We start from the raw sequence: 21,343 nt of genomic DNA, 5'->3' as shown, positions 1-21,343 counted from the left end.
TCAGCTAGCTTCTAGGTAGGGAAGAACATTCTAAACACACAAAATCATCAAGTCATGAGTAGTGAGGCATTTTTGCTGAGATATTTGTAATGTGATTTTTTAAATTTTATTTATTTTATTTTATTTATTTTTGGCTGCGTTGGGTCTTCATTGCTGCGCACGGGCTTTCTCTAGTTGCGGTGAGCAGCGGATACTCTTCACTGCGGTGCGCGGGCTTCTCATTGCACTGGCTTGTCTTGCTGCAGAGCACGGGCTCTAGGCACCCGGACTTCAGTAGTTGGGGCACGCGGGCTCTAGAGCGCAGGCTCAGTAGTTGTGGTGCACAGGCTTATTTGCTCTGCGGCATGTAGGATCTTCCTGGACCAGGGCTCAAACCCGTGTCCCCTGCATTGGCAGGCGGGTTCTCAACCACTGTGCCACCAGGGAAGCCCTGTAGTTTGATTTTATTGTAACAAAATATGAAGAAGTACTGACATGAAATGAGGCTGAAGAGACACAGAGGATAAATCATGACAGGCTTTAAATGCTATCCTAGGAGCTTTGGAGTGTACTTTCCAGGTGGTGAGCTGGGCCAGGTGGAGCTATGATGAGCTGGAGAAAGCTTTCCTCATCTAAGGGAGCAGTTGCTACTCTGTTTCAGTTGGTCACTGCCAGGAGGTTAAAATAACATGTTGCTAGATCATCTGACTGTCCAAGGAAATCAGAGTTTGGGCATTTTATGTAAAATCTACTAATTTTTAAATGTTTGAGACTAATTTAAAAAATTGTTTGAAAACAAGCGTTTTTGTAGAGCCCCGCAGCTTTGTGACGTCTGCTCTAGGTCATGGTCAGGGAACAGACACTACTAATCATACAGAAAATGAATTAGGGAGAGGATAACCTGGACATTATGAGGCTCTGATTCAGGAGTAAGAATGGAGAGAAGTGGACTTAGTTAAGGAAATGTCTGAGAAAACTTGGCGACTGGCTGGACGTGCAGGGAGAGAGACTTTTTTTGTTGTTGTTGTTTTCTTTTGGCCTAAGGTGGAATGATAAGGCCACCAACTAAGACAGTAATAGGGAAGTAACAGAAAGTTCAGGAAATAAAGAGGAGATGCTATAAGTTTTAGATGTGATGAGTTTGAACATTTTGAGGTAGAAAATTTACTCATTTTACACATGAGGAACCTACAGCTCAGAAGTGTTAAGTAATTTTCAGAGTTTTACTTGTGATAAGAACTAAGGCTGGTATAACCTCAATGACTTTATCTTACACCTACATGTGCTGTCACACATAATAGCCACTAACCACGAATGTCTTTTGAGCGCTTGAAATGTAGCTAGTTCAAATTGAAATGCACCATAAGTGTAAATTACATATGGATTTTGAAAACTTAGCAAGAAAAAAAGAGATTGTAAAGTACCTTGTTAATTTTTTTATATTGATTACCTGTTAAATGATAATACTTTGGGTATATTGAGTTAAATAAAACATATTATTAAAATTAATTCCACCTGTTTTTTTTTTTAACTTTTTTCTAGTGTGGCTACTAGGAAATTTTAAATTATATATGTGGCTCATATTATATATCTATTGGACAGAGCTGCCCTAGACCATGACCCTCAACAAGAAGGTGCTTTCTAACTCTGCCCACAGCCAGTCTATAGAGAACAAATGGGCCATTAGGCACACCTATCCCATTATCATGTGTTAAGCCCCATGAGAGGATGACTTCACCTCAGAGTAGAAGAAAAGAAACCCAAGGAGGGGGGGACTTCCCTGGTGGCACAGTGGGTAAGACTCTGCACTCCCCATACAGGGGGCCTGGGTTCGATCCCTGGTCAGGGAACTAGATCCCACATGCATGCTGCAACTGAGGAGCCAGCAAGCCTCAACTAAGGAGCCCTGGAGTCGCAACTGAGGAGCCCGCCTGCCGCAACTAAGGCCCGGTGCAACAAAAAAAAGTAAGTAAATAAATAAATATTACAAAAAAAAAAGAAAAAGAAAAAGAAACCCAAGGAGGGGAAAGCATGGGTTAGGGAAAGAGTAAAAACGACATTATCTAGTTTCCCAAACATCTCCAAGGAGCGTTTTGGATCTAGGTCCTACATTAGGAGGACATCATGAGATGAGGACATTCTTACAACTTTCAGAGCATCTTCATGAATTTAAGTAAAACTGTGGGCCCATCTTACTGACTGCTTTAGGTCTAGGTGACCTTCCCCTCAGAATAGGTTACTGGGTGGTCCTGATGAAGAAATGCTGAAGACCTAAGTGAATCCCATGAGGCAAGATCTGAGTGGGACTCCTGCGAAGCATCTCTCAGTGCTGGGGAGCTGGGTGTCCACCTTGGGCTCTCTTTTCCTACTGGAGAAACAACAGGCCCAGGGAGACCCTCTCAGTGTGGCACAGTGGCAGCCTAGGGGACGGATGATGCAAAGTGAAACTGCTCCTTTACCCTTCTAATGCAGTCCCTCTCAGTCTCTGTGGTCCAGGGGTTCTTTTTCCGCCTCACCCCCAGGTTCTGGAGTTTTCACAATGACATTCTTGTCTGTGGATAGTTGCTAGTTGGTTTTCTTATGAGGACTGAAGTCTGGAATGACCTATGTCACCATCTTGACGGCAGTACCTCAATTCATCCGTGTTTTAATAAGGAGGGCATGAGCTATAAATGTCACCTGTGTAAACAAGTTGATTGGTCATCCAACCGACCAGAATCACTCAAGGATAATACGACGTAGTGGTACCTCTGTTATAGATCTTAGTCCTCATCTTTTCAGATCCATAAACTTGATTTTATAAATGCAGTGAGAATTGATTCATTACTGATAAATGGGCTTATCTAACTAAACTTACATAGGACAGGTAAATTACCACTTTATTAAGTTAAAACAGGAAAGTTGGTTAGGGTTATTTTGGTTAGAAATACAAAAACCAATGAGATAGGGACTTCCCTCGTGGTCCAGTGGTAAAGAATCGGCCTTCCAATGCAGAGGACGAGTGTTCGATCCCTGGTTGGGGAACTAAGATGCCACATGCCTGGGGGCAACTAAGCGCATGTGCCGCGACTACTGAGCCCACGCGCCTCAATTAGAGAGCCTGCATGCCACAAACTACAGTGCCCACATGCTCTGGAGCCTGTGTGCCACAACTAGAGAGAAGCCCGTGCACCGAAATGAAAGATCTTGCATGCCATAACTAAGACCTGATGCAGCCCCCCCAAAAAAAGAAAAAAAAATGAGATAATTCAATAAAAATTTAATATATATTAATATGTATACTATAATATATATTACATATCATGGTATATAATATACATATATTATAAACCTACAACAGTTTGTCACAGAACCCAAGACCAGGAATGCAGTTGGATTCCAGGAAAAGATGAGAACCAGAAATTGAAAATGTTGTTTGGGTTCTATGTCTCTCATCTATGTTCCTCTCTTTGCATCTCGTTCATTCATTTCATGTATCTCTGTGGAAGGGCTTCCTCTCATTCTCTGATCTATATGGAAAATGAACACCCACAGCTCCTGGGTTAATTTGTTACAAGTCTAGCTACTTGGAGAAACTAACCTGATTTCAATCAGAGTTCCTGTCTCCTGGGAAGGGTTGATTGATCTAGCTCGGACATAAGCCCACTTTTGGTATCAATCAACTGTAGCCAGAATGGCATGCTTATATTGTTGAAAAATACTCCTTACTATTTACCCAAAAGAGTTTAAAACTTATGTCCACACAAAAATCTGCACACAGATGTTTATAGCAGCTTTATTCATGATTGTCAAAACTTGGAAGCACCAAGATGTCCTTCACTAGATAAATGGATACAAAAAAAAAAAAAAAAAAGAAGTGGCATATCCAGACAATGGAATGTTAGTGCTAAAAAGAAATGAGGGCTTCCCTGGTGGCACAGTGGTTAACGATCCGCCTGCCAACACAGGGGACACAGGTTCGAGCCCTGGTGCAGGAAGATCCCACATGCTGTGGAGCAACTAAGCCTGTGCACCACAACTACTGAGCCTGCGCTCTAGGGCCCGCAAGCCACAACTACTGAGCCCACGTGCCATGACTACTGAAGCCTGTGTGCCTAGAGCCACCGCAATGAGAAACCCGCACACTGCAACTAGAGAAAGCCCACGTGCAACAACGAAGACCCAACACAGCCAAAAATATAAATAAATAAATAAATAAATAAAATTAAAAAAAAATTTTTTAAGTAGATTGTAAAATAATACTAAAAAACTTTTTAAAATATAAATAAATAAATAAAAGAAATGAACTATCAAGTCATGAAAAGACACGGAGGAAACAAATACATATTACTAAGTGAAAGAAACCAATCTGAGAAGGCTATATACTGTACAATTCCAAAGATATGACTTTCTGGAAAAGGTAAAACTGTGGAGACAATAAAAGGATCAGTGGTTGCTAGGGGTTAGAGGGGCATGAGGGACGAATAGGCAGAGCACAGAGGATTTTTAGGTAGTAAAACTATTCTGTATGATACTCTAATGGTGAATACACGTTTATAAATTTGTCCAAACCCATAGAACAACACCAAGAGTGAACCCTAACGTAAACTATGGAATCTGGGAGATAATGATATTTCAATGTAGGTTCATTATTTTAACAAATATACTACACTATTGGGAATGTTGAGAATGGGGGAAGTTATGAATATGTGAGAGCAGGAGGTGTATGGGAAATCTTTGTACCTTCCACTGTGTTTTGTTGTGAACCTAAAATTGTTCTTAAAAAAAATAATAAAGTCTTAAGATACACACCAAATAATGTTGGCAAGGAATTCTCCAGGAGCATCTTGCATGGTTTTTAGAAAAAAAAGTATGTGTGGAGGGGGGGTGGTCAGAAGACCATCAAAAATAAATATCCAAAATAAAATATAATTTATAGTAAAATAAAGTGAGTGAGCCAAGTCTCACATTTCCTGATTAGCATGGAATATTAGATATCTAGAAGCTTTTGAGGAAGCCAAATGATCATCAGAAATCATTTTGGTGAGCTTTGAAGGAATGCAATTGATTTTTTAAAATACTATTTATATCTGTTTTAGTCAGACTAAACTAATTGCTGTAAAAACCACCTCAACACCTCAGTGACTTAACACAAATAAGGTTTATTTCTTATTCATGACACAGTCAGCAGAGTATGAGTCATTCAGAGATCCACACTGTCATTCAGGGATCCAGGCTCCTTCCATCTTCTGGGTCTGCCCTCCCCTAGGTCTTTGGGGTCTTCTCTAACAAGCCAGCAGGTAAGGAGGGAAAGAGCATTGAGAAGGCACACTATTGTTAACTGCCTTGATATGAAAGTGTCATAAATTATTTCCACTGTGAGAATGGGACATATGGTCCCACCTAGATCAAAGGGACACCTGGGAGCCCTAGTTACTTGAGAAGCCTGGGACCATCAGGCAGCAAGTCCAAATGGGGACTGATTGTGGCCAATTTGCAGCTGCAGCCTCAGGGTAAACTCCCAGGGGTGGGTCCCCTCCCCATTGGAGATTATGTAGGTGCTTGGTGTTAGGCTCTAGCTCCACAGACCTGGACACCCATTGCTGCCCTGGACTCCTGTAAGAAAGTGTAGTGAGCAAGTGCGTGCTGAGAACTTCGGGGGTAGCTAGGGATCTGGAACTGGGCAAGTGTCAGGAGATGCCTGTTACAGGACAGGTACTTGGAGGATAAGGTGTATGTCAATTGGCAACTCCTAAAATACCCAATGGGTAATATTCTCATTGAATGAAGAGCTCCAGTTTACTGCACTGCTTTGCTAGGGTGGGGGCAGGAGTCTGGTTGGGGTATCTTCTATAACACAAACTTGGGATAGACTAGTGGCATGTCCAGGAAGAAGAAACAAACATGAATATCTGTGAGCACTGTCAGTCATTGTCACTATGCTAACTTCTTCAGGCTCTGATGTACTATTTCATCCATGTCCACTTTGGAAATCAAGATAAACAGCCATATTCTTGGGTCAGGGAACAATTTTCTCCTGGACAGTGCTAATAGGCTAGTGTCAACTTTGACTTTCAGCTTCTCAGTTTCCTCTATTTAAGTGGCACATTCTTATTAGACGTCCAACGCTACCTCTTAGGCTTCTGTCATGTCTTGCCTTCTGCGTTGGATCACCCGGCCTCTTCCAAGAGGTGTTATTTTTATCTAATTTGTTCTCAGGTGTCTTGCTAAGTAGGAATTTTACAAAAGAAATTTTAATGTAGAAATTAAGGGGAAATCAAAGTTCCTTTTGTGAAATGCCAATCCTGTTCTACTCCACTTAGGATAAAAAAGCTTTTCAATGATTCAATCAAGGCAGTTCAGCAGGCCTCTAGATTCTAGATATAATACTGTGTGGTTTAGAGAACATGATACTAGTCTGTAGGGAAAATCAGGAAGACCTGAGATAACTGATCAGAAAAAGGCAAAATCTCTTTGAGTAGACAGGATAGATCTCAAAATGTCTGTTAAGGCATTTTCTTCTCTTCTATGAAGCTAGGTTTCTTTACATATTTTCCCGTTATAAGAAATAGACAGGGAGAAATTTCTCCATCCAGAGGCGAGAGCTATATTACACATAAGATTGCATCTGCTGGCAGATTGCATCTTCTACCTAATCCTGCCTAAAAGGTCATCCCTGTAAAGCTGAGACACCTGCTTCCTCTTGGGTAGAAAGAGTATATCACAGAGAGAGGCAACTGTTGAGACTGTGAGATCTACTTTATTAGAAAGCATAAATGTAGGCATATTACAGGTACTCGGCTCAGCCTCAGAATCTAAAGTTGTCAGTTTTTAGGATTAAGTCATGATTCTCTCCTTAGTATCATTCTATCTTGCCTCAGACTTGCAGATCCTAAAGTCTGAGTTGACAGAATTAAAATGATATCATCTGGTTGGCATGAGGCATGAGTCTGGACCTCCCTAAACTCTTTCTGCATCTCTTCCTTTCCTTTCTCCTAGTGGCAGCTCCATAGCCAATACATTTTTCCTTGGAAAAATTATAGTGAATATGTGAGATTCTTCTTGTTCAATGTACACCATGTTGGCAAGATGTATATGGATGGTCAACAAAGATATTTTATTATGGGCATTCAGGGAGTGTGATATTTTTTTCCAAGTGTCGTGAAAAGGTCTAGGATTACAGGATACTGCACTGCTCTTGAAAGAATGGTCTACTTTCATCAAAGAATAGGAAAATATTCAGATGTTAATTGTTGTGTCACCTGAAGGTTAAGAAAAAGTGTTCAAAAAGACTCTAAGCTTTCCCCCAACTTTCATGTAATTGTTAACCCATATTCCCCTTCGAATGTTCTTTTGTTGTCTCATTCCTTTCATGTTCTTTACAGACATAGATCTTGTCTTGAAAAGGGCCTGTAGTGGTCAAAGTAACAGGCCTGGGGATGCCGGGCTGGTTGAGAAGAAGCAGGAGAGGCCAGAACCAATGCCAAAGGGTCAGCAGTGAGGAGAGGGCGACTAGGAGCTCATCTTCCCCAGCAAGAGAGAATTCAACAGCTCATATCTCCAGGCAATGATAGGGGTGCTTGGCTCTGAGAGCAAAGTATAAGCAGAGTGTTCAGATTCCTGCTGAGGGACTGAGGGAGTGGTAGCTAAGCCTGCAGGCTCAGTGCTCATGCCAGGCCATTCTGGCCCAGGAGAAAGCAAAAGACACTCAGGGCCTGCAGGGATCAGGTCAAGCATCAAGAAGGCCAGGCTACAGTTCTGTAAAGAGAAGAAGAATGTACAGTAAAGATGGGGACATGCCAAGAGGGGATTATTTCATTCAGACACAAAGAGGCCAAGAAAGAAGACTGGGTTCCAGAATAGGAAACAGAGACCCTCCCAGACCTAATCACACACATATCTCACACTGATGTGAACCATGTCAGAATCTGGTACAGTGCCCCACGCACTTAATTCAACCAGCTCCCCTATGAGTCACAAACAGTATTCACATATATTAACACTTCTTACCCTCACACAATCACAAAACTCTTCAAGAGGAATGGGACAAGTGTCTCCCTTTTTACCAGTGAAAATACTGAGGTCTTGAGTAGTTAAAAGTGACTATCTAAGATTAACTAGCCTCAGAATGGCAACAGCAAGGCTCAAACCCTAGTCTTCTGTCACTAAAGCCCTCCTTTTCTGGGCACTAGCTGCTCTTCCTATCTTTGGTCCACTATCAGCTCTTACCCAATTCCATAGCTGAGTATTTAACCAGGCAGCCCTGCACGCCAGTTTCTCACCCTGATTAAAAAGCTGGGCTTCAGAACTGTGACTCTCTTGAGTCAGTCACCCAAGGGCTATGCTTGCATTTCCTGACTCATATCGGGTCAGGATTTCTTCCTTCACTCCCCCATAGAGGTCTACAGTTCAAGGTTAGTATCCCAGCTTCTCTAGAAAGACACTCATGGGCATTCCCAAAGAGCCCCCTACCACAGCCCTATTCCCACAGGTTAACTTAATATCTGGGGAGTGACAATAGGTAGAATGAGATGGGACCATTTTCTATAATTTAAACTTAGAGTTTGAGGACTGAGGTCATCTAAGACAACTAATCCTGCGTTAAGAGTCAATACTGGTCATTTTAGTTCTGCCCTATCATTTGAAAACAATTTTTATGATTTTGGAAAGTTACTTATTGACTGACTCTTACTTTCTTCATGTTTAATATAAAGGTGTTAATTCAATAATTTTCAAAATGCTTTTTGTTCTCACATTCAATAACTGTATGGTATGGGTTTTTTTAGTATTATTATTATTATCATTCTATTCACTACTAGAATGTCTCAATTAAATTCCTTGAAGAACACATAAAGTAGGTGACTATTATGGGCAGTTGTACGGCACTGGTAGAATAACCCTTATCCTCAGAGTTCACCCCCACCACCCCCTTCTTCACCTCCCTCAATGTCAGTCCCCTTGGGTTCCATCTACAGGACTTACCTAAGCAGGTCATGGCCACATCTTCCTTGTGGTTGCAGTTGTGATACCCCCAGAACCTGTGCCGACACTGCTCCAGGGACTGCTCATTCCCTGAGCAATGAACATCATCTAGCCAGATGCGGCCAGCTCCAAGGCCAAAGTTTCTCCGGGCTTTGGCAGATAGAAAGATTGGCTCCCCACAGCCCAGTTGCTTGCACACCACCTGTTCCTCATTTTCTCCCCAGCCATCATCACAGACAGAGCCCCATTCACCCTTGTGCAGCACCTCCAGTCTGCCAGAGCAGCGGGAGTCTCCTCCTACCAGCCTCAAGTCAAAGGGATCTGCAGGGTCAGGGGATGGAGAGAGGCATGGAAAGAAGAAAAAATAACATCATCTACATCCTCATTCAAACCCCATCAGCACTTTTGAAACTCTTCACCTGTGTTTCTGTGATTATAGCCCTTGCTCTAGGTTCCAATCCATGTGGCCCAGGACTGTTTCCTTAACTAAGATCTTTTCACTTTCCTATCTATTTTATAAAAGTCTAATATTTATGAATGACTTTCTAGTAGCTTTTTAAAATTGAAGACTTCAACAAGTACATGGAATGGTGTGTCCTTTTCCTATTATATAGAATTCAATATAATAATAGTTCATATTAATATATTGCTTAATATCATTTAAAGCATTTTCATATACAAAGGCAAGTATCATTATCCCCATTTTAAAAACAAGACAATTGATGGGCAGCACAATTAAATAACTTTGCCATGGTTATGTGATGCATGAGTAGTTCTCTGTAAACATTGGTTGAATAGAATTCCATTTAATCAAATTCATGAATGAACCTAGTTGCTGGACTTATAGGCATTACCTTCACATTCAACCCATGTGTCCTCATCATGGGTGCAGTTATTCTTCCCCCAGAGCCCAGAAGAGCAATCCTGAAGGTTTCCTTCTTGTCCTGAGCATGACACCTCACTCAGCCAGATGGGCCCTTGGCCCTGGGTATCCTTGTTGCAGGATCTTTGGGTCAGTATGGCCCTCCCACACCCCAGCTGCCGGCACACCACCTTCGCGGCTGAGAGATTCCAGCCTGCTTTGCACACGGTGCCCCATTGCTGTTGGTGCTTCACCTCCACTCGCCCTTTGCAGTGATCAGGGCCACCAACCAGCCGCACAGTCTCTGGAACTGTGGGAAAAGAAAGATGAAGCATCTGCTCTTTGTAAGAACACATCCTTCCCAGAAAAGGGAGCTCCTAACACTGAATTTTTCTAAGAAATAAGAATGAGACCTCAGCATCAGGGTGCAAGCATTTACTGATTGTTTCTCTGATAATGAACTGTGGGGTAACAAAGAGAAGACATGAACTAGTCCCTTAGCCAAATCACAGTCTAATGGAGGAGGAGATAGACACACAGAGAGAAATTATTAATACATAGAAAGCAAATATATGAATGGAACAAAGGAATACAACAACAAAAACAATTATATATATATATATTCACATATATATGTATGTATGTGTATTTATATGTATATATATGTGTGTGTGTATATATATATATATATACACACACACACACACACACACACACACACAGTTGTTGTGTGTTGGTTTCCTATGAGCGTCTCCTGTCTACCTAGCAAGATGGTGGAATCCTTGAGAACTGAAAAAGCATACATTATACTTTGGGAGCTCATTTCTTCCCCATAACTCCACCTGAGCTCTAGATACAAATGTTTAGTGGTTGTTGGATCTGTGCATGTTTGTGTGTGTGAAGAAGAGAAACAGGTTCTCATATAGATTGAAACTAAGAGAAAATCATTAGTTCAACCAAGGATGAGTAGCAATTCTAGCTGAGGATAATGTTTGTCTCCAGGGTCCACAATTGAGGAAGTGTAAGATGTGAAGGACAAGGAGCCAATTAGCCATTAGTTCATGGTGGAGAATAAGGACAAAGAGTGGTCATGTGGGGTGTGGGCAGCTGGCACACAGTCCTTGAGCCCTGCCATACTTACTTTCACACTTCGCCCCTGCATCCTCACTGTGGGAGCAATCAAAAACATCTTCCTCTTGCTCACAATGAATCAGTTCACTTTCCATCCCACTGCAGCTGACCCTTTGGATGAGGACTTTTTGGTCTTTTTCTGCCAATGGCTTATATAAAGTACCACTGGGTGTCCCTGTGGCTGCTCCACAGCCCAGCTCCCGGCACACCACTTCCACATCTTTCATGTCCCAGCCGTCATCACACACGGTGCCCCACTGGCCGTCCCGTTCCACTTCCACCCGCCCTTCACAGCGATGGCGACCTCCCACCAGTCGCATTCTGGATGAAGACTCTGCAAAGAAATGAGATATTGGCTGGAGATCTGTGAGGAGCCCAGAGAGTACTCAGGCACGTATGCAGTCTTCTTAGAACTCTTCCACCACTTCTAGTGTGTGGAAAATTGAGGGATGAAAAACGAGGGGCCAAAAGGGAAGAGGAGGAAGAGGAGCTTCAGGACTCCATCTCTGAGTTCTAGTCCTGCTACACTCTTAATTGTACCCTACCAAGAAACTCCACTTTAAGACACCTAGATATGACTGCTAGTTTTCGAAAACCAGCAGTCATATCTAGGTGTTTGAAGATTAAGAGAAAGAGGTTCGTTGAGCATCCAGCAGAGTTTTTAGAATCTCTGGTGGTCAGGATCAGAAGGACCTATAGAGATCATCAAGTCTACCCCACCATTTCACTGATGAAGAAAATGATCCTCATGAAATTCAAGGTCATATGGTCACACTGTCAAATAGTGGAAACCCCGGGTCAGAACAGGAGTGTAGAGATGATATCTGTTTTTGTTCTTTCTTCCTCATGACTCTGTCTCCCCCCATGGCAGCTAGATTGAGACAAGATGTCTGGAAATAACTTGGGCTGAACAACCTGACTGTCTCTCCCAGTATCAGTGATTCACCCCCACTCATCCTTGCTACTTCTATGACATTTTCCCATGTCCAAGAACCCAGTTCAGAAGAAATACAGAGAGTACTGGGCAAAGGAAGAGTCAGAGCCTCAGAGTCTCAGGGCCCCAAAACTGAGTCTAGAGGATTCTAGAAGTTGGGAGTAGGAGATAGGCTTCACAGAGTCTGCAGATAAGTTCTGAGGAATCCAGGACTTGTTTCTGCTTCTTAACTACAACCGTGAGGTAGAAAAGACTAATAGAAATTCTTTCCCTTCTACTAAGACTTAGATGTGGAGTAGAGATGGTTGTGTAGGGAGACCAGGGAAGAGCCCATTAGGAAACAAACTTCTGGATACTACATTCCAGGTATTGTTTTATGAAGTCAGAGAATAGTGATGACAAAATAGTTAGCATTGTTGCCCTCAAAGAGATTATATTTAATAGGCTTGAGGCAATCCCACCAAGTCTTCTCAGCCCCAGAGTGACAGAGTGATAAAGAAAACCTAAATTTGCCATACCTCCATGGAGAGGTCTGTTGAACCTGGAGGGGCCACTTTCGGACTGGTGGTCTGTGATCTACTAGAATATGAACAGTATAACATGTGACAACATGGGCCACATGGAATGACCCAGATCCCTGCAAGAATGGAATACAATTTCTCAGAACCAGATTTTCCACTGCCTACCTTGTCTCAACTCTGCATAAACTCCCTAGAACTTGGCATCAACCCCAGAAGAAGCTGTTGGGTGAAAAAAGTCTGACCTGATTTTAAGCTACATTGGGAAGTTTATGTTTGGTTTGTTCATTTGTTTTTGTTCTCCTTTTCTTCCATAATTTCTTGAGGGAAGCAATATGAAGAATGGAGGTTAGAGATAGAAATTAAAATAAAACTATAAAAAACTAAGAAAAGTCTCCATTTTTGCACACCAAAGTTTAAGGCATATATATCTGAGTACAAATATAATTCAAGAAGAGTCATCTAAAAAAAAAAAAGAAAAAAAAGAAGAGTCATCTAGAAATAACTTTTGGGTCATTGTAACTAAGATTAGAGCTTGGATAGGCATTATTGTGTACTCCAGCAAATATTAGCTATCAGAATCATGCATAGGTTATTTCATTTTATTTTGAATGATAAAACTCTGGTTTTAAATCAGTTTTCATTTTCATGAAGTGGAGGACTAGAACACCTCCTAAGAAAGAAGAAATATGTTTTTAAAAAGAGAGAGACAGTGAGAGAGAGAGAGAGAAACACAGAATAAGTATAAAAGAAATCCAGGGGCTTCCCTGGTGGTGCAGTGGTTGAGAATCTGCCTGCCAATGCAAGCGACACGGGTTCGAGCCCTGGTCTGGGAAGATCCCACATGCCGCGGAGCAACTGGGCCCGTGAGCCACAACTACTGAGCCTCTGCGTCTGGAGCCTGTGCTCTGCAACAAGAGAGGCCACGATAGTGAGAGGCCCGCGCACCGCGATGAAGAGTGGTCCCCGCTCGCCGCAACTAGAGAAAGCCCTCACGCAGAAACGAAGACCCAGCACAGTCAAAAATAAATAAATATAGAAATTTAAAACCACTGCCTCTTCCCTCACACCATGATGCAGTCACATTAAAAAAAAAGAAAAGAAAAGAAATCCAGCTTGAGGGGAGAGAAGGTGTGAGAAAAGATTTGAAAGCTAGAGAGAAGAACAGAGGGGTTCGTCAGTGCAGTGTGTCCTAGGCAGTGTTTTAGCTTACTTAATTAGCTGAGGTCTTAAAAGAGGGACCCAGGGATGGAGGAGCAACATCTTAGGATGTGAGAAGGCTGTAAAGAGAGCAGGTGTCTCCCGGAACTTGCAGTAAGGGATAGCCCTGGAGGCCAGAGAAGAAAGACCAAGTAATCTGAGTATTGGACTGAGACCCAGAAGCAGCACTCCTTTAAGGAATCAAACTGCATCCCTCAGGGTGTAAAATCCTCCACATTCATAGCGGAGTTTGTAGCTGCCCCTCTCTGGTAAAGCCTCTACTATCAAGAGAAAGACTAGGGCTTCCCTGGTGGCGCAGTGGTTAAGAATCCGCATGCCAATGCAGGGCACATGGGTTCAAGCCCTGGTCCGGGAAGATCCCACATGCCATGGAGCAACTAAGCCCGTGAGCCACAACTACTGAGCCTGCGCTCTAGAGCCCGTGAGCCACAACTACTGAAGCCCACATGCCACAACTACTGAAGCCCGCGTGCCTAGAGCCCATGCTCCGCAACAAGAGAAGCCACCGCAATGAGAAGCCGGCATGCTGCAACGAAGAGTAGCCCCCGCTCGCCACAACTAGAGAAAGCCTGTGCGCAGCAATGAAGACCCAACGCAGCCAAAATTAAATAAATAATTTTTTTTAAAAAAGAGAAAGACTAGGTTTAAGGGATAATGTCATAGAAACTCATAATCAACAACCAATCCCCTTGATTTTGGACCATCAGAGCCTTCCTCTTCCACAGAATAATTCTCTCTTTGCAGCCCCTTTCTCTCCTCAGTTGAGCTATTTGTGCTCTGCCCAAAGACTCCTCACAGAAATGGCCAGTGGTGGCTGAAATCCAGCCTGCACTCTGCTGGTGAAGCCATATGCTGCACAGAAGCTGATGCATTTCTAGTTCAGTGGTACCATTAAAGCTGGCAGAGAGAACTGGAAATGGTAGAATTCAGCAGGGCAAAAGGAAGTTTGTTTCCCAGGGGGTGAGGTGTCTTCTGAGCCTGAAACAAAGCCATCTGCTACTTAGAGGTGGCCGAGAGCCTTGGGTCACAGAAGCCAAGTGGAGAGGAATCCTCTTGCAAAATAAACCACCCAACTTTTTTCTTATGTGGAAATCTACCCACATGAGACTGAGTGGGTGGGTTGGGAAACCAGAAAGGAAATCTACTTGGGCTGTTTTGAACCAGCGGCTCTCTCCATGGCCTAGAGAAGTTTCAGAATTTCCACTCTTCAGAGCTTAAAGTCCTCCCCCTTAGGAACCCAAAAATCTTACCTAAGAGGCCAAGTCCATTGCAAAAGGCTGAGGAAAAAAGAGAGAAGTGAATGAGATCATGTAGTCAATTTCCAACGCTTTGTTCAAAAACGCAACTCTCTAGAAAGCCTTTGCCAAATTTTGTGGGACAGTTAGAGTGGTAGATACGCAGCCTCCAAAGTTAGTCCTTGTTGGGACCGTCTCTTCCTGGAATGACCAGTCTCAAAGGACACATGAGCACTGACTAGGAACCACAAAACCAGTTCTACCATAGCTAATTGACCCGTCATGTTCCCTTTACATCTGATGTTGGCTCTACCCCAGGCATGGATAGATTTGGTTTTCTATTCTAGTCAATTAGACTGATTGGTGATTACCACCTAAAGTAAAAGTGTGGTGATGCAGCATCTGGGCTCAAAAGGAAAGCATGCTGGAGGCCTCTGGGCAGACACACTGGTTGGGGAAGATAAAAATGTCATGGGAGGCAGCACAAAGCATAGGGAGAAATGGCAGGATATGTCTGTGTTCATTGACACTGCATTTAGACCAGGGTCAGCAAACTTCTTCTGTAAAAGGCCAGATTGTAAATATTTTAGGCTTTGTGGGCCATATAGTCTGTTCTAACTACTCGACTCTGTCATTGTAGCATGAGTGCAGCCATATATATATAAATGAATGAGCATGGCCGTGTTCCAATAAAACTTTATTTATGGACAATGAAATTTAGATTTTATGTCATTTTCATGTGTCACAAAATATTATTCTTCTTTTGATTTTTTCCCACCATTTACAAATGTAAAATCCATTCTTAGTTTGCAGTCTGTAGTTTGCTGAACCCTGATTAATAGGTCAGAAACAGTCCTATGTTGAGTTCCAAACTTCCAGGTTTAAGCACCAGCACATCTTTGAACCATCAGAGTTTCTTCCTACAGGATATCTACATGATCAGACTCTTCTACTCATTAGACTCCCTCCTAATGCTGTAGAGAGAGTCCTGAACACTGCTGAGTGTCAGTGGCCTTTGAACTGCAGAACTCATCATTCCCAACCCCCGCCTGCCATCCCATCTTATAGGATCTTTCTGAAGGAGTTAATATCTTTGGACTTCTAGCCTAGAGCTTTTTAGGTAAATCTATGTATTTCATTGGCTTGTCCTGGAATATTTTCTCCCAAATACTTGCTTTCCAAATAATTTCTTAATAACCCCATGTCCTTAGTTTTCAGGATATGGCCACTCCCACACTCAATGAGACCTTGTGTGTAATTGTCTAAAACTCAAAATTATATTATACATAACACCCTACATGTCTAATAAAGAACACAAAACATGTGTACATGCAAAGGAAACTGAATGTGATGAACCTGATATGTAGGTGTGGAAGCGACATAGCCCAACAGTGACTTGAATACTCTGTAGCAGGGTCGATGACTATGGGTGTCACAGATCAGGAAAGCTTCATGAAGGAGGTGCGACTGAAGGTAAGCCTGAGAAATTCAACAGCACCTTCATAATGGGTGGGACTATCTGTTGGGTGATATAAGGGGTGTATAGATGTTTAAGCATGTGGCCAGCACGCTGCATAGAACACACAAGTGCCCAACTGAGAAACCAGTGTGGGCTTCAGTGATGTACTGGATCATCAAGATAATTAAAATGGATGTGATTGATTAGGGAAGGGACCTAGCAGGCACTGTTATCTTGTGAAAATGTGCCTAACAAACGTCTGAGGAACATACCATTATCTTTATTCATAGATGAGAATGAGATTTCAGAGAGATATGGTAACTTTAAAATTCAGACAGCTAAGAAATCAAAGAGCAAGGATTGAAACTCAGATCTCTTTGATTCCAAAATCCCCATTTACTCTAAATTAATCTAAGCAATAAGAAGCTGGGAAAAACTAGGGAAACATTATATGAAGCACATTTGAAAGGAAATTGTACAATATGATAAATGAAAGGTGTTTGTCCTGCAGTTCTACTTCCCTTTCTTGCTTTACCTGCTGCTAACCTTGGTCCATTTATTTGTCTTTTTATAAATAGTGCATTTAGGAAAATTTATGTGATAAGGCAATGGGATAAATTATTACAAATTTGTTAGTGCAAATATAGTGAAATAGGAAATTTTCTGGTAATCAAGGTGGATTATAAATTGGGTATAGATTAAGTGGCTTTGGGGATTTAGAATAATTGCCAGATATAGAGAAAAGAGGAGAGCAAGGAAGAGCCTTTCCTTGAATGATACATAGATCTGCACCAGATGGGCAAGGAGAGGATTCCCCCAATCAAAGTTCCAGAGTATTCTGAAGCCTAGACCAAAAGGAGCAGATATACTCACCAATGATCAAGAAGAATAGCAGAGCCATGACCCAGGTAGCTGAAGATGGTGAGCTGAATCGTAAGGCTGGAAGGAAGCCACAGAACAGCAATATTCAGCTTTGGTTGCAAGTATGCTGGGAGGAGGGAAGGAGGCAGGTCCTGCCTGCAGCAGAGGCTTTATCAGATGACCAGAAACCAATGGGCTCAGGGGGCAGAACTGATAGAGCTGGACTTGCTGAATTCAGCATGTCGCCAGAGGAAGGGAGGTGGCCGGAACTGGCAGAAAGATGCTGAAAACAAAAGAAAACAATCAAAAGATTCCCAAGCTGTTATGATTTGGTTCAGCTGTAATCCCAGCTCCATCAATCTCTGCTTCAGTCCCTTCACTATGTAAACAGGGGAAACAACTCCCATAAGGAAAGGTAAGTACCAAGAATGGGGTCATTTCACATTAGAATATCAAGCAATGCTTGTCCCCCATGTATGGTTTGTGGGGGGCAATAGGCCAATTTCAATTCTTTCCTTCCAGGTGGAAGTGACTAGAAAATATAGAAGGCAGAGATCACAGAACAACTCCAGAGTTGCCCTTGTAGGCACCATAATCCAGAGTCAAGATGGTAGTCCAGAGTCAAGGTGTCAATCTCTGCAAATAGGGCTGGATTTATTTCCTTCAAACCAGATTTTCCAGTGCTAAGCAGAGGGCCTAGGACTTGGATCTGCTTTTCTTCTATGCTTGTCCTCATTTATGCCCATCTTTGGAAGTTGGATGGAAACAGGTCCTTACGGTAATGAAATCAAGTCATTCTTAAGTCTAAGATATGGTGGGCAGGGATTGAGTAGCAAGACCCTCAGTATTCCCAGGTCCCCCTGCCTTGTTATTAAGTATAGCTTTGTTTCAAGAGCTATTCAACTCTAGACTACTCAAGAAATCAACTACATATGCTAGCATCACTCCCTACTATTTCAAACAGGGTAATTTTGTCTCTCTAATGAAACATCTTAGCTTCTTTGTAATATTTGGATCACTCTATACAAAGATTAGTTCATTATAGGTATTTATGTTTAATCCTGTTTTTCTTCCTATAATGTACGTATTATTATATTCAGTAGAAAGTTTTTAGCTGCCATGTGTGTTAGGTGAATGTGTTGGGTCAAGGGAGTACATTGATGAATAAGGGAGAGTTTGGTGCTCCAAAATGATATGGTCTAGTAATTGTAATAGCACGTAAAAACAGCTGTAAGAGAGGAAAGTATAAGAAACTTTGGGAACACAGTGGAGGAAATGGTCACCTTTACTTGGTGCTAATAATAGACTTTAGAGAGATGATGACACTTGAACAGGAATTAAAGGATGAGTAGAAGGGAGAATCAGAATGGGAAAAGACTTTGCTGTGCATATGCAGACAAATGAAACAGTATTACCTATTTAAGCAATGACAGGTAGTTTGGAATGGCTGGTCACAGCCTGCTTGCTGGTCAGGTGTCAGGAGATATTGGTGTTGAAATGTGAAGACACTAGGTGATATGAAGGTATCAATTGGATCCAGATAATGGAGAGTCCATTATAAATGGTTTTGTAAATGCTAATTACTCACATTCCACCTTCTGCAGATTCTGAAATGATGCAGTAAGAGACACAGAATTCAGAAAAGGCTCAAAACATCAGCTTTACTTTGAGGAATCTAGATTAGTTTGCAACTGGGATCCAAGATCCTATGCTTTTACCTTCAGCCTTCAGAAGTCAGACCTGCCCTACTGAGTTTTTGCGTGGAGGAGAAAAGACTTCATGTGGCCTGTGGGCAGACAAATCCACCAGAGAGCTCAGGCTTCAAGATTGAGATATATTTCTCCACATATAATGTAGAAGATTAAGTGAAAGAAAAGGAGAGAAAAAATAAAGACAAAAGCTTTCTCCCAACTATAGTATTTTATTAACAGAGTCAAGAACATGAAGAAAGGAAAAGGAAGCTTTTTCAATCAGAAAGAGCATTATGCTAAGGGAACAAGAAAAGCCATGGAAGGATGGTATGTATTTTAGAGCATGCGTTCTGACTGCAGCTTGAAGGAGGAATTGGAATGGGGGAAGTCTGGAGTCAGGGAGATTCATGAAGAGACCACTGCACCAGTCCAGAGAGAGTAGAAGAGAGTCTAAACTGCCAGGGTGCCAAGGGGTGTCCAGGGGAGGGGATGGATATGAGAGAGAGTTAATTGTAGAATCTATAAGAAGACTTTGCTCTTTGGATGTGACCATAAGGAGTAAATAGTCATTTAAGATGATTCTCAGATTTCTGCAAGGAAAAAATGTGACAGAAGGTGAAAATAAAAATAAATGTCAGCTACAGTAGGTAGAAAGTAGGACACTACACCTCATAGTGTTTTGTGGGTGAAATGGAAGATAAGTTGCTTAACAGGAGCCAGGGAGTCTGGATTGGAGAGGAAGCTTCTGAAAAACGGTAAGGGTCTGAAATAATCACTGAGAGGGAGGGAGACCCTGGATAAAGACAAGCACTGGATTGAAAACCTGCATTTGCTAAGCGGCACAAATGTGCCCTGTCAAGCTACAATCAGGAGGTCAGTGTGAGATTATCATCCTGACCGATTCAAAGTTGGAGCATTGTAAGAAAAGTATGTTGGGAGCCTGACAGAGTCAGGGAGTTTGAGATGAGAAAGCAACTCAAGTGGCTGGCAAGACTTGGAGATCAGGAAATGGGTTGATAAAAAGTGAAAACAGAAATAAGTGGTAGGAAAGAGGATCTTACTGAGGAAGGGCTGGGGAAAAGGAAAGTGCTAGAAAGTTCAAGTGATGGAAAGTTGTTCAGAGATTTGGAGAGGAGTGGTTAGGGTTTTAGAGGAGAAGCAGTTCTGGGCAATGACAAGTCCCAAGTCAGTGAACTGAAAGAGAGTGAAGGTAGAAGTTTCAGAAGCTGAGGAGTTTAGGGAATTGGGAAGGGGTTATCAGTAGGAGGCTTATCCAGGTGAGGAAGATGGGGTGGGATGCAGGGAGTGGTAAGCCCAAAGCTGTGTGGAAGTAGACAATTGTCTGGAGAACATCAGTATATAACACATATAAGAACATAGAAGACCCTCTCTGGGGTACTGTAATGAAGGATGAGCTACATGCTCTGCTGGTTTAGCATCAAGGTGAAATCCCTCTGACAAATAACTGAGTATGTCAATTATTAGTGGTCTCTGTGAGAATAGGAAACCATCTGAGTTGTTCCCCTTGCATTCCCAGTGTTTGACATGCAATAAATGATTGTTGACTCTGTGAATGAATAAATGATTATATTACCAGCCAAAGAACATCACTGAGCAGTTAGAACCATAAGAAACATCATCTCGGGACTTCCCTGGTGGCGCAGTGGTTAAGAATCCTCCTGCCAATGCAGAGGACATGGGTTCAATCCCTGGTCTGGGAAGATCTCACATGCCGTGGAGCAACTAAGCCCATGTGCCACAACTACTGAGCCTGCACTCTAGAGCCCGTGAGCCACAACTACTGAGTCCATGCACCACAACTATTGAAGCACACATGCCTAGAGCCCGTGCTCCACAACAAGAGAAGCCACCTCAAGGAGAAGCCAGTGCACCACAACAAAGAGTAGGCCCTGCTCGCTGCAACTAGAGAAAGTCGACACACAGCAACGAAGACCCAACGCAGCCAAAAATATAATTAATTAATTAATTAATTAATTAATTAATTAATTAATTAATTAAAAGAGAAAGAAACATCGTCTCTTGTCCATCATGTCCACATTGTCTTGTATGGGCTGAGGGATAGAGACTTTAGAGTCCCTAAGAGAAAAAACTGGCATGGAATTAGTACTCTGTCTATCTGGGGTGTGCATAATCAAAGGATGATCTGAAGAGCTAATAGGATACTAAGTCAATCAGGTGTCTACCACCATAATAATGGGATAGATATTTTCCAGGAAGACCCGTTTCAGTCACTCTTGGTGGGACAAGGTTTTTAATGTGTACCTATCTCACGCAGGATTGGCTTTAGAACTGGGTGGGGCTGAACCCACAGGTGAGAGTCACTGGCGTGTGCTTCCTGGGTGGGAGAAGGTAAAGACTGACATCCTGAGATGGTTGTCAGAATGACTGGGGCTCATGGGCTGCCTTTCTATAATAATTGATCTGAAATCAGGCTTCTGGTGGTTGTGGCTGTCCTTTGCTGTGTACATCT

At 42.4% G+C, this 21,343-nt stretch overlaps 1 protein-coding gene across 1 annotated transcript; it reads right to left on the bottom strand.

Moving 5' to 3' along the window:
- Nucleotides 1-5,100: 5,100 nt before the first annotated feature.
- CD5L (CD5 molecule like) lies at nucleotides 5,101-20,846 on the bottom strand. The gene is made up of 6 exons (XM_082424847.1): nucleotides 17,174-20,846; nucleotides 14,857-14,883; nucleotides 10,944-11,267; nucleotides 9,795-10,112; nucleotides 8,941-9,261; nucleotides 5,101-7,716 (listed from the first exon to the last, which is right to left on the bottom strand). The coding sequence occupies exons 1-6, from the start codon at nucleotides 17,199-17,201 to the stop codon at nucleotides 7,709-7,711; spliced, it is 1,026 nt and encodes a 341-aa protein (XP_082280973.1). The 5' UTR covers nucleotides 17,202-20,846; the 3' UTR covers nucleotides 5,101-7,708.
- Between the last annotated feature and the right edge of the window lie 497 nt (nucleotides 20,847-21,343).

Source organism: Balaenoptera physalus (genome assembly GCF_965194825.1).
Source record: "Balaenoptera physalus genome assembly, chromosome: 1".
Taxonomy (NCBI): domain Eukaryota; kingdom Metazoa; phylum Chordata; class Mammalia; order Artiodactyla; family Balaenopteridae; genus Balaenoptera; species Balaenoptera physalus.
This window is presented reverse-complemented; position numbering and strand designations above follow the sequence as displayed.